The 12,822-nt window shown below is 41.6% G+C and overlaps 1 protein-coding gene across 1 annotated transcript in view; it reads left to right on the forward strand.

Annotated features, from left to right (window-relative positions):
- The window catches only part of carmil2 (capping protein regulator and myosin 1 linker 2), a gene marked incomplete at both ends in the record, with an annotated part of 56,590 nt that overhangs the window by 21,013 nt on the left and 22,755 nt on the right, over window positions 1-12,822 (forward strand). The window contains 12 exons of the mRNA XM_079163572.1: window positions 722-818; window positions 2,946-3,000; window positions 3,141-3,313; window positions 4,362-4,430; window positions 4,867-4,963; window positions 5,175-5,255; window positions 5,985-6,113; window positions 6,278-6,394; window positions 8,452-8,627; window positions 10,914-11,001; window positions 11,531-11,620; window positions 11,717-11,783. Of these exons, the coding sequence (XP_079019698.1) occupies window positions 722-818; window positions 2,946-3,000; window positions 3,141-3,313; window positions 4,362-4,430; window positions 4,867-4,963; window positions 5,175-5,255; window positions 5,985-6,113; window positions 6,278-6,394; window positions 8,452-8,627; window positions 10,914-11,001; window positions 11,531-11,620; window positions 11,717-11,783 (1,239 nt within the window). The remainder of the gene's footprint in view (window positions 1-721; window positions 819-2,945; window positions 3,001-3,140; window positions 3,314-4,361; window positions 4,431-4,866; window positions 4,964-5,174; window positions 5,256-5,984; window positions 6,114-6,277; window positions 6,395-8,451; window positions 8,628-10,913; window positions 11,002-11,530; window positions 11,621-11,716; window positions 11,784-12,822) is intronic.

Consider the following 12,822-nt stretch of genomic DNA (forward strand, 5'->3'; position numbering starts at 1 on the left):
TGCAAAATGACTCTACTTCTCTCTTGATTTATTACCTCAGTAAACATTGTAAACATGAGTTCATGGTCTCAATCTCTAGTTTCAAGTCTTCTTCAATACAGCATGATGTTCATTTAGTAAATGATGGTCCATTTAGAGTCAAACATACCATAAAGCAGGGGATGCTTTAGGGCGGGGCTACACGGTGATTGACAGGTCTTTATTACGGCATTGTCCGGTCTACGAGTTGTCTGTGTTTTTGTCTTACAACTTTAACCCTTTAGGGTGTTTTCACTTCATGAAAGTTGATTGTAGCATTTTAGTCACCTGTCATCATTGAGTTGTACTTAGCTCCTCTTGTTTCCCTTTTGGTTCCAAACAACCAAGATGCGACGGCCAAAATGCTGAACTCAAAGCTTCAATACGGCAGTCGACAAAACTCACGTTGACCGTGTCCAATTGTTATATACAGTCTATGTTTCTGACATACATGTTTTTACCTTCAAGATGTTTGAAGACAGTATGCAGAGCCACTGCTGCAGCATCTTCCACAGATCTATTTGGCCCATAAGCAAAGTGTAGCCAATCAAGGTTGGCTGAAATGTTACTGTTATATGTCATTACTATTGCTGCTAAACAGCTGACCTCCACCCACTGTCACTTCCTGTCTCCATTTTTCTCCTTAATGTTGACATGTTTCAGCCCTCTATGTTGCTCCCTCTCTCCCTCTGTCGGCCCATAGGTTTTGAGAATGACATGGTAACTCTGGTCCTGTCTGTCGGCCGATGTCACTCTCTTCGACACCTCGCACTGGGAAGAAACTTTGCCATGAAGTCCAGGTCTGGGGAACATAATACAAACCTTTCACTCTGCTATGTCTTCTCCTGACCTCATCACATGGATATACTGAACTTAAACCTTTGTACTGAGATGGCTAGAGACAACTGAAGTCATAGTGGCCATACATTTAAAACGTTAAGAGTTACATCAAATGAGTCATTCTGTAATTTAGCTACTGTAAATAGTAAACCTAATGAAGTAATAACTCTTTGTCTGCAGACTGAGCTCTCTAATCTTTTGTTCCACCTCTTTTACAGTTTTCGTTTGATAGATCAAAATATGACCTCACTGAAATCTCTGAACAGTCTCCTTTTGATATCTAGCTGCCAAAGTCCAGATATGAGAAGCTCATAAAAAGGACAAGCATAAAAATCAACTAACAAAGTGCTTGTTAGACCAGGGGTCCCCAAACTTTTTCCTGTTAGGGCCACATCACTGAACATATCGTTTGCCCTAGGGCCGCACGATTATGGGGGGGGGGGGGGGCTACGTGCGTGCGAGCGACTGTTGCATCGTGCGCGCGGATCGGGGCGGAACACCGCCGCGATGCAGAGAGCAGGGGAATTGAAAATGCGCGACCATGTAGTGACAGACATGACATGCCGGCGTGTAAATAAATTAAGCACAAGTACTCGTCCTTCAAGCTCCCGTCTCTCTGCTCTTCTACTTCTTCTACTCTTCTACTTCTACAGGGTGCGCGCATGACAGCTCTCATCTCGTTCGCCCCCTGGTGGTTGGCTGATTCAGGAAGCGTTTGATTTGATATGTAGCAGAGCACGTATTTTAAACGTCAATATCGCAGACGATCATGCTCATTTAATCGTGGCAGCCAAAATCGTGATCGCGATTAAAATTCGATTAACTGTGCAGACTGAAAAAAAATCATAATGCATCTCTGGTATTGTTCAGGGGGCCGGACCAAATGTGGAGGCGGGCCGTATCCGGCCCGCGGGCCGTAGTTTGGGGACCACTGTGTTAGACTGTCATAAAGAATGCACCATTATCATCATTTGTATGATTCAATGTTCCTGAGTTCTTGGAGAGAGATCCAGTACTGGTGGGACAGCAGGACTTTTAGAACAGGTTTAAATATTTGTTGTGGATGTGGACAGAGTCCAGTGTTTGCTGGGATTTTTTATCCTGGGTTAAGTCTCTCAAGGTACAAGCGGGTTGCCCAAACATTTTTTTGGAGGTTGTTGGGCCAAAAGCAAATTGAGTGGTAGCAGTACGCATTGTATGTTTCTGCAAAAGTAAACGTTTTTAAGCTATAAGCTAGTAAACGTTAGCTGTTAGCAGCCGATGGGCAGAACAGTCCTATTTGGCTATATAACGGAGCTAACGGCTAACGTTAAGGAAGGTTGCAAGAGTTACATTATGATGCGTTGAAGCTTTAATCAGTAAAGATTTGTATTGGGAAAGGTAAACGATATCTATAGATTAAATTATATTATAACTCTATGATGAGAACTTGTGTGCATGTGCATGTGTTTTTGACGCACTGCCGTGAGCTTCTCTGCATATCTTATGGGGAAAAAAAAGAATTTCATTATACTTTGATTAACTGGTGACAATGTCTGATTTTATTATTGTAATGAGAAGACGTTATATTTGAACATACATTTTTTTTTGGAAGGATCGATTATATTATGTCTTCTTTGCAAGTTTAATATAAACCAAGCCCCCTCGTTATACCCGTCAGTGAAAAGAACAGCAAAGAAGAAGTGTTGGTTTTCCCACTTTATATCAGCAAGGTTCTGTCTCAGTCAATCAGGTACATTTTTAAACAACACTAACAATGTTTTATAAGGTTACATCTCTCACCTCTAATTGAATCTCCTCCTTTGCATACCAGCCACAGCCATGTCAAGAAAACCGTGTCCACTGGTCTGAAGTCAGTGTGAGGTGTGCACATTCTCACCACACACCCTTCTCTTAGAAATACCCGTTCATGTGGGGAATGGTGTCGACGTGTTTTTTATGCGTACACATCCTTTATACATCTGGCCCAGAGACTTCGCTGTGTCGCGTCCACTTCTTAAACCAAACCTTTACTGGATACTGCAGACATCTACTCCAGTCCTCCTTAAAACTAATGCTTGTACCCTTCTGTTCTTTCTGTCTACCAGAGCTCTCAGCGATGTTCTTCATCGTATAGCTCAGCTCATTCAGGATGAAGAGTGTGTGAGTGACACGTCCTTTCATTTTCTATTTGATGATCAGCAAAACAGCAATCACTTATTTCCGTTAGTTTTCTCAATGGTGTTTCTTCTTAGAATGCCACAGCTTCTCATATATTAGTGTGTGTGCGTTTGTGTGTGCAGCCCTTGCAGTCTCTATCGGTGTGTGACTCCAAGCTGAAGACAGGGATTCACATCCTGCTGAGCGCTCTGGGCGGCCGCGCTGCTCTGACTCAAGTGGACATCAGTGGAAACAACATCGGAGACACTGGAGCCAAAATGCTGGCCAAAGCCCTGATAACTAACACCAGACTGAGGTCCACACACACACACACACACACACACACACACACACTACACAACAAGTAGAGGCACTGTAACCAATTTTCCATCTAATTTTATAATATTTTGTGATTTACATACTACAGTGGAACCTGCTTGTAGCAGTGGTGGCTAAAGGTTTTTGATTGTGGGCCATATAACAACAGCATAAAGAGTCACAGGCCAAACCACAGTAAATATGTCATTTCTTAACCCGTGACACTGCAATCAGTGCTTGTGGACCAGTTTATGCACATAGGCATAAACATTTCATTTACTATTTCTGTACCTACTGCTCTTAAATTTACTTTAGATTAATTCAAAATGTTTAAACCTTAATATAGTGCAGGTGCCCACTTAAAATAGTAATAGTGATGATGTGTGTAAATCAGAAAATAATTAAAGTTAAAACTTAAAATATCACGATACAAAGCTTATAGTAATCAAGTGATCATCTTGGTTCTTGCATGAAAACACATGGAAACATTTCAACTACGTAATTCTATGTGTTTGTACTTCACTCCCATGACAGCAGTGGAAGTTAGTGCTCTGCAGGCGACATCGTGTCGTCGACCCAAACAAGCAGACAAAACAGAAAACAGCAGTAAACAATCAAATCCAGTTAGAAGCCAAGCTGTCCGTTTCACTTCTTTATATTCATGTAATAAATATACAAATGTGTAGTAGATGGAAATCTGCATGAGAAATAAAGAACAATAAAATCTGTTATAACAATCATCCGCTCTAGGGATCGTTTGACGTTCCCACTGTAACGACCTTTAATAGGCACAGGAAGTATTGTTCATTACACTGGAACATTTTGGTGACACAACCCGACCAATATTCATCTCCTCTAAAAGTTGACTTTAGGCTGTGAGTCCACTGTTGGCCACTAGATGTCACCATTTCATCGTTTGAAATGAACATTCAGTCCTTGATTGGCTCCAGCGGTGTTCAGTGTACGATGTTCCATCAGACTCTGGTGATCAGCCTCGGCCTTCTTTCACCACACTTCCCTGAACCGACCCCTCTCTCTCTTTCAAGGACTCTAACATGGGACAGGAACAATGTAACTGCCAGGGGTTACCAGGATGTGGCTGATGCCTTGGAGAGGTCACACACACACACACACACACACACACACACACACACACACACACACACACACACACACATATTAGCCAAAGGTATATGATAAATATAAGTCATAAGTATTATTATAATAATCATTTATCATTCAGCACAAGCTGCAGTTGTTGACTACCATGCTGTTCAGATTAATATCATGTAGATGGGTTTGCTGGTTTCCGTTTGTTGAAATTGCTAAAACACAATCTCTTAAACAAGGTTCAAACTCTACACACACAATACATAAAATACTAAATATCTTACATCACTTCAAAACTAAATAACCTCTTGTTTAGCCTGAGTATAAAGCACTATGATGGAGAGTCTTTGCAGCGTGCTGTAAACAGAGCTATGAACACAAGGCAGTGAACTGTTTGGATGCAGGACATTCATTCTGATAGCAGGGCTCTATGTTGTGCAGGAACTTCACTCTGCAGCAGGTGTCTGGCCTGGCTGATATCACACAGAGTTACCGCAGCAACCCTGACAGAACGAAGGAGGCCCTGCACAAGGTCAGTGTGTGTGTGTGTGTGTGTGTGGGGGGGGGGGGGGGGGGGGGGGGTGAAGGTGTTAATAACACTTTCTCATCATCTCATCTGGATTATAAAAAAGTGGATGATGTACTGTGAATCCCAAACATATAATTTTATGAGTTTACAAGTAACAATTTTTCGCTGTATACCTTCTGTGTGTGTGTGTGTGTGTGTGTGTGTGTGTGTGCAGATTCAGCAGTGTTTAGACAGAAACAACCAGAGACAGTCTGAAAGAGTGGAACTTCAGCAAGTGTTTAGAGCTCGCCAATCTGAGAAGGTAAGAAGTATAACAATACATTATTAAGTTAACACCAGTGGAACATACTGCTGATTAACTGTGTGGAAGTGTGGAAATAAGGCTCCACCTCGGCACGGTGTAGTATTGATTCATTTCACAATCAATTGAATCCCATCATATCAAAGGTGGAGCTCTTTGACTGAAGCACATCGGTTTCATATACTATACTCACCCCATATTCCAGTTTCTGCATAGGTATGTATCATGGACTGTATATCAGAAGAGGACGTAGTCACCCATTGGTTTGTGGACTACTGTTTTGTAGTGACGTGAGAAGTGACACGGGAGGGTACAATTCACTTTTTGGAACTGAAAACACACTGTAAAATGGTTCAAGTTCCCAGACAAATACACAGACAACTCCCAGACCAGAAAACGCAGTGGTAGCGAGCTGTCAATCACAGTAGCCCCGCCCTAAAGCATACCCTGCTTTATGGTCTGTTTGACTCTAAATGGACCATCATTTACTAAATGAACATCATGCTGTATTGAAGAAGACTTGAAACTAGAGATTGAGACCATAAACTCATGTTCACAATGTTTACTGAGGTAATAAATCAAGAGAGAAGTAGACTCATTTTCTCATAGACTTCTATGCAACCAGAGGCCCCTGGTGGACACTAGAGAGAATGCAGCTTTAACACACTTGGAGGTTGCTGCCTGGTCTGTATCTTCAGCTGTGTCTGTCTCGGTTGTCTTCAATTTGAGCAGGTCCATGGTCTGTGTCAGCAGTTAGAGGACAGCCTCCAACGTCTAAAGCACTGCAACATTCAGGAGGACCAGGCTGACATCCTGACAGCACACGAGGTGCTGCACAATGCCAGGGACTCCTTCAAGGTACAGGCTACTGAATGAATTGTGAATTATGTCATTTTGGGCCAAAATAATCACAACCAGGCTCTGGAAGATTCTGTTCAATTAAAGTATTTTGTAAATTTGTAAATGAGGTATATATGTAAATGATGCTTTGTACTAATGTTTTGTTGGCTCCGCCTGTGCAGCTGTTTCCCTCTCTGTATGAGGCAGGCAGGAAGTGTGCCTCTGATGGAGACTTGGTGAACTGCATCCTCACTGACACTGCTACTGCACTGGCTAATGAGTTCAACAGAAGCATACAGGTACACGTTTAATACACCTTGTCACACAGGCCAGATGACAGGGCAGCATTCTGTTCACTGATGAAACAAAGGTTTCAATCATGAGCAGTTTGACTATTCTAGAAATGATGGTGGGTTGGATTCAGTGGTGGGCCGTCAGGGCCTGCAAAGCCTTCTCTGCTGGCCTAAACAGAATCACAAAGTTATAGCTATTTTATAATTTAATAATTTTTCGTAAATACACAACATTTATTATAATTTATAAAAATATGTTTCCCATTATCTTATTTTCTCATTGCACAGCTACTGTGTTCCTCAGTTGCTCTGCTTCCAGTGCAGATTGTTTTAAGTAGAGCTTTTATCCAATCAGATTTCACCTCTGTGTCTCTAGGTAAGAAGAGAGCCCCCAGGTCCTCTAGGTAGACTTTGCAGTTTAAGTGAATGGGGACAATATTGTTGATTGTCATAGTCTTCAACCAATCAGATCTTTAGTTTGACATGTTGGGCGTATTCTTTGACGTGTCAGAGCTGCTAGCTGGCCTATAAGCACGTCAGCATTACGTGCAGCTCAGTTTTCAGGAGCAGCTCTGCAGTGAGGTGCAGCATGTGCTGTGATTGGTCAGTGGGCGAGCACGTGACTATTGTGAAACGAAACTTAAGGTAGCCAGCAGAGCTTAGTCGGAGTAGTGAGAGTTCAAATTGAAAGATATGGAAGAAATTATGATATTTTTTGCATTTTGCTTGGTGTAGATTTAAAAAAATGTTTTACCTAGCTTTGTTTTTTAACACTCAATGGCTGAAGGAGGAGAAACAGATTTGTGAGTTGGGATTTAACTGTGGAATTAAACTTTGTCAACTCAAAGGATGGAGTTTGGTAAGTCAACTGGTTCGTTTTTTTACATCTAATATCTGAATGGCCCTTGAGTGTGTAGCAGAATGCGTGTTGCTGCTGTTGTTTTCCTGTTAAGCTAGTTAGCCTAGCCTCCCAGAACACATGCGGTGCCTCAGCTCTTTTTTTGTTTTTGTTTTTTTTGTTCCGGTTCAGAGGTCACAGACCGCTGTCTCCTAGTGAGAGCAGAAAACATAATATTTCCTACAATTTAAGCTTCTGCATTTTCCAAATGCACTGGTATTATTCACGTATTATTCATTATAACGTATTGTTCGGTTCGTAAGCCTCGTACCGAACGGTTTAATACGAATACATGTTCAGCTGCAGGACAGCAGTGAAGGCCCAGGTATAAAATGCATGGCCCGCCACTGGTTGGATTATAGAAAGGTTAAGGCCATGGCATAATCCCTTGTTCACTTAATTTAATTCAATTTAAAGGTGGGCTTCTCAAATGTAACAGTTCATGATGAATGCAGAATAATTACAATTGAACATCATTAACATTTCCCTGAAGAAAGTTGGTAGTTTGAAATAAAGGGTTATGCATGTCTTCAGTTATCTATCAATTTATGTGATATGGTTAAAAATAGTATTGTTCTGATTTAGTCTTTCCTCTATTTCACAACAGCAATGGTTATTTCATTTTCCAGTTAAACCTTAAAGGTGCTTAGTTACATGGCCCTCAACATGGCGACGGCTGAGCCGGTAGCTAGCAGCGCTAGTAGCGCTAACAGTGCAAACAAATGGCAAAGACATGCCAAAGGCCCCACCACCTCAGCAAGACACACCGACTTTGTAGTTGTTTTGTGTCTCTTTGTAGTTGTTTTGTGTCTCTTTGTGTCTCTTTGTAGTTGTTTTGTGTCTCTTTGTAGTTGTTTTGTGTCTCTTTGAAGTCATTTTGTGTTTCTTTCTGATCTCTTTAAGTGTCTTTCCTGTGCCCAGTCGGCCGGTTGAGTTGATTCATGACTATATTAATGCTCTGAATTTCGAATTCAGCACTTTCAATATCCAACATATAGTTCTGAGCTAATCTCTAAAACAACAGAATGACACATTTTTCAATGGTTGCCAGTTAGATCCCATCAGTTCCAGCTCGGTCTGAGGACGCTCTTTTGGCGGTCTCCGCCTTGTCTTGACAATGCTTGGTCTCGGCTGTGCTCACGTCTCCAGTCTGTCTTTTTTCCAGGAGTTAGCTCAAGACCTGATGAGGGGTGTGGAGGCAACGTGTCCATGGATGGTCCAGCGGTCCAGTGTGGTCGAGCATCTGTCAGAGTGTGTGTCCAAGAGAAGCAGACAGACACACACATTCCTGAGCAGCACGATGTTGGAGAACACAGGGCCGATCATCATCAGCAGACTGCGGTAATTACTTTTGTGTAAGACAGTGTCATTTTAGTTTGTTTAATGAACCCCATTTACTCTGTATAATTAGTGATTATACTCTCTATATTTATAGCACCTCATTGACATAGAAAGAACAAAAATGTCACTAACACTGGATAATATAATGCCGTCCAATACAACACCTTTAGACATTTGACATTCTTGTATTACATTTTCATTTCATTACAGTGTACAAGGATCTGTGTTTATTTTGTTTGTTCAAAACAATGATTAAAATGATTAAAATGTAAAAACGATGGTCTAGCAGTTAGCCTTGGTGCTATTTCTTGACCAACAACCTTTGGCACAGTCATTGCATCTGGGTAAGAACACACATTATTACACTGATCTATAAATCTAACCATGCTTTTCAATTGTTTCTTTAGCCACAGTTCATATAAACATTGGTAAAGTAAAACACGGACAGGTATTAAGTTAGTTCATCTTTATGGATTCAGTTTTGCATTTCATTAGTTGCTTTGTTACATGCCATTCCCACCATGTGTTCTAGAGGCTAAAGGGGAGGCGCCCAACCATTTCCTCTATTTATACACCGGATGATGTCAGCAGTGATGTCGTAGGCTCAGACCAATATGGGGGGGTAGAGTATGTATAGGTGTGTGTGTAGTTTAGGTGTGATCTGTTTTACATTGTTGAGAGTGTATAGCAAATTGTAAACTATATAAAGTTGTTGGCTACCTAAAGGGGTGCTGTAAGGTAGAGCTTGTGTCTGTTAACGGTTGGAGTCAGTAGTTGGTGTCACCTGCACTCATGGTAGGAACTAGATCCTGCTGATAGAAGGCTCTCTATAAGGAGAGGACTTTGACTGTTACGATGGAGAAAGGAAGATCAGTGTGTAGCTGTGTGCACGAGATTAAGTTACTTTATGATGAGTTGAGTTTATTTAGTCAAGCTAAGGTAACCTTTTGTTTGTATATACGTTTGGTTACACGTGTAGCAGGGCACTTTTGTAAATAAAACACCTTTTTGTTATCTGGACTCTTGTGTCTGCCCCCTACCACTTCAGAAGCCACTCCGGTCAGGCTTCACCACAACATTCATATGTATATTAATGATCCAACTGTCACAGGATTGGTTGGAGGACAGGGAAAGAAGGGGTAGCACAGCAATCAGAGACAAAGTCAGCCTAACTGCCAACAGGGTTTTTATTAACACCAACTCAAAGTCTTACAAACACATCCTATCCTACCATAAGGCTGCTAGCAGTTCAACATACAACCTAAGTTGGCCCTGGAGATCTTGAATGCACCCCCTAAACCCTGAGCCCTGTACCGTCAGGGACTTCATTGACATCAACAGCAAAGGGGTCTGCAGTCCGGATTCGATCTTGGGCCGCTGCTGTAAGGTCTCAGGTGTAGTACATGTGGCGCCCGTTCCACCATGCAAACTACCACAATGCCTGTTCCACGTTTTTCACTTTCTCCACGGCCAAGACGTGACGTTTTCCAGACTTTTAATTTACAGAGAGACCAGAGGGATTTGTCAAATTAACTTGTTTCTGTCAAAACAGCATCAATAAGTAGTTGTTGGTGCTTCGTTGATTTCGCTGTCGCCATCTTGGAATGCAGCCGTCACCATCTTTGTTTTTTTGCATCCGATAAAGTTACCATATTAGGAATGTGGAGGAGTGACGTCACTAAATCAAGTGAGAAGTAGAGTCATTTTCTCATAAATGTCCATACAATCGGACTTATTGTTTTCGCCCCCTGCTGGTCAGTAGTGAGAATGCACGTTTTAAGACGCTTCTGCATCGGCTTCATTCGGCAGAACCGGAGGTTGCCGCCTGATTCAACGTCATAACGCTATGAATGGTGGGTAAAGTCTGTCGAAATGCAAACTTATAGCAAGTGTGCATAAAGGGCTCCAAATGTCTGTGAGACAGCCCTCATGCACTTGACGATTTGACAGTGGGACTGCCCCAAACCCTAACCTCTTACAGACTTATTGGGAACGCGCCATAAAAGTCTGTGAGTTTTCGGAGCTGGAATTTGGGATAAGGTCATCAAAAGTTCCTCACACTAATTCCCCCATGATGAGGACATCAGCTCCATGTGTGTGTGTCTTTCTTTACCTGCTGGGTCGAGCTACCTGGCAGGAATGTAGATGCGTCCAATTACCCTTCAGCCATTACAACCACTATTACATTTGTATTACTGTAAATAACTGGTTGATTCATTTCAACTATAGTCTTCACTCTGCTGCAATCACACGTGTGCATTTGTTCTCTCTTGTCGTCCTGTCCAGTGAACTGAGACAAACATTGAGTGTCTCTCTGGCTGAAAGCATTATTGAGCAGGTTCTACAGGATCTGACAGTGGCACAGGACAAAATGGTAAATGTGTGTGTATTGTGTGAATATTATGGTGATTCCTATATACTCCATCCATATTTATTATGGAATAATGTACACTATATTTTGATAGTTTATGACCAGTATTTTCTTCTTCTGACCTCAGTTGGTCAACAGTGTGAATGGTAAGGAACAGATTTTGAGAAAATTGCTTGTTTGCTGTATTACAGACAATTGAAGGAAAGCTTTATTAATATCAGTCTCATCTCTGTGCATCCAGTACAAAGAGGAGTCCAGGACATAGTATTTAGCCTAGCTTAGCACAAAGACAGGAACCAGGGGTAAAGTGAAACAGCACAAGCTTACAATAAATCCAACGATTCTTCTTATTTGAGAGGATCTCCTCAACTTCCCTTGAACACACCTCTCGGTATTATTACAACTCTATTATTAATGTTACCTTGCATGTTATTAGAAAGCCTCTTCACATATTATTTGTGTTGATACACTGTGAATATATTTGACATGTAGCACTCATTACTGTTGATGCTTTTCTATATTTGCTGTGTAGGATTGCCTTATAATAGAACATTCATGCACTGCTCTGAATATCAACATCCCAGAGCTTCGGCTGGTCGACAGCAACTTCCCGACTGATGATGTAAGAGACACACACCCATCTATCTGTCCATTCATTCTGTTATTCACTCATTCATTTACCTTTTCTCTTGTTCTTCCTCTTTTACTCTCTCATCAGTACACTCCGGCATTTTGGAGAAATAGTTTCCACTCCAAGAGCCTGAGGCCTGCCCCTTCAATTAAGAGTAAGATAAAAGCACTATTACTATGTGACTCATTAATGTCTCTATGTCTCCCCCTCTCGTTGAATCCGTTTGCATGTGTGGGTGTCTGCGTTTCTTCCAAAAGCCATGAGATGGCAAACTGTAATATTAATAACAATATTAAAAAAGTGTGTGAGGTGTGAGGAGGAAAAGGAAACAAATGTGTACACAGGACTGTGTGCTCTGGAATTGATATATTCTTGTTCTTAAATTAATCATTTGTCATTTGATCAGAACACAGAATTTAACTATAGCATTTCAAAGGGAGCCACAAATAGTCCAATAATCATTCTCCTTTTAGCTCTGTTTTTGTTCTCCACCAACAAACTGAGAGAAATATCTCTTTAGCTGCTAAATGCTCCACTATGTTCCCCAGCTGGAAGGATGTCTAAGGGAGGCAACATAATGACCATTTAGTATCCCACAAGGAGCTAAAAATGCTAAAGGTGTGGCGCTAAAGAAAAGTCATGGTGTCATAAAATCAAACCCACGTAGGACCATGAGTCAGAAACCTTTGAGTGGTTATAAAATGGTCTTGATTCAATACTGATGCCTCTATACGACCTATTGACCTATTTGTATATATAGTAGTTATTATAAATGCCTTTCATCGAATCCGATTCCCCGCAAAATCAGAAGTAACGATTCACGGCGTCCAGGTTCACCTCAAACTCCTGGTCCTTCAGACTCCAGCGGGGCCTCCAGCAGCAGATGTGCCCCAGTTCACAGACCCAGATCCAACTTCACTGCAGAGCCCCGGCGAGAGGTGGAGAGCTCTGTGGCCAGTCAACATCCACACCATGCTGCTGGAGACCCAGGCCATATTAATGGACCCGCTGGAGGGAAGGAACCAGAACCAGGAACACATTTAATGAAGCCTCAGAGCCCCATCTAGTAGACCTCAGAGGTACTGCCAATGTAAGCAGTATATTGTTGGTAATAGACAATCTAAGTGTGCTCAAGAATTCACATAAATAAAAAAGTAAAATGTATAATTCCAATGACCACACCTGTTTAATTA

Source organism: Pholis gunnellus (genome assembly GCF_910591455.1).
Source record: "Pholis gunnellus genome assembly, chromosome: 7".
NCBI classification, from domain to species: Eukaryota; Metazoa; Chordata; class Actinopteri; order Perciformes; family Pholidae; genus Pholis; species Pholis gunnellus.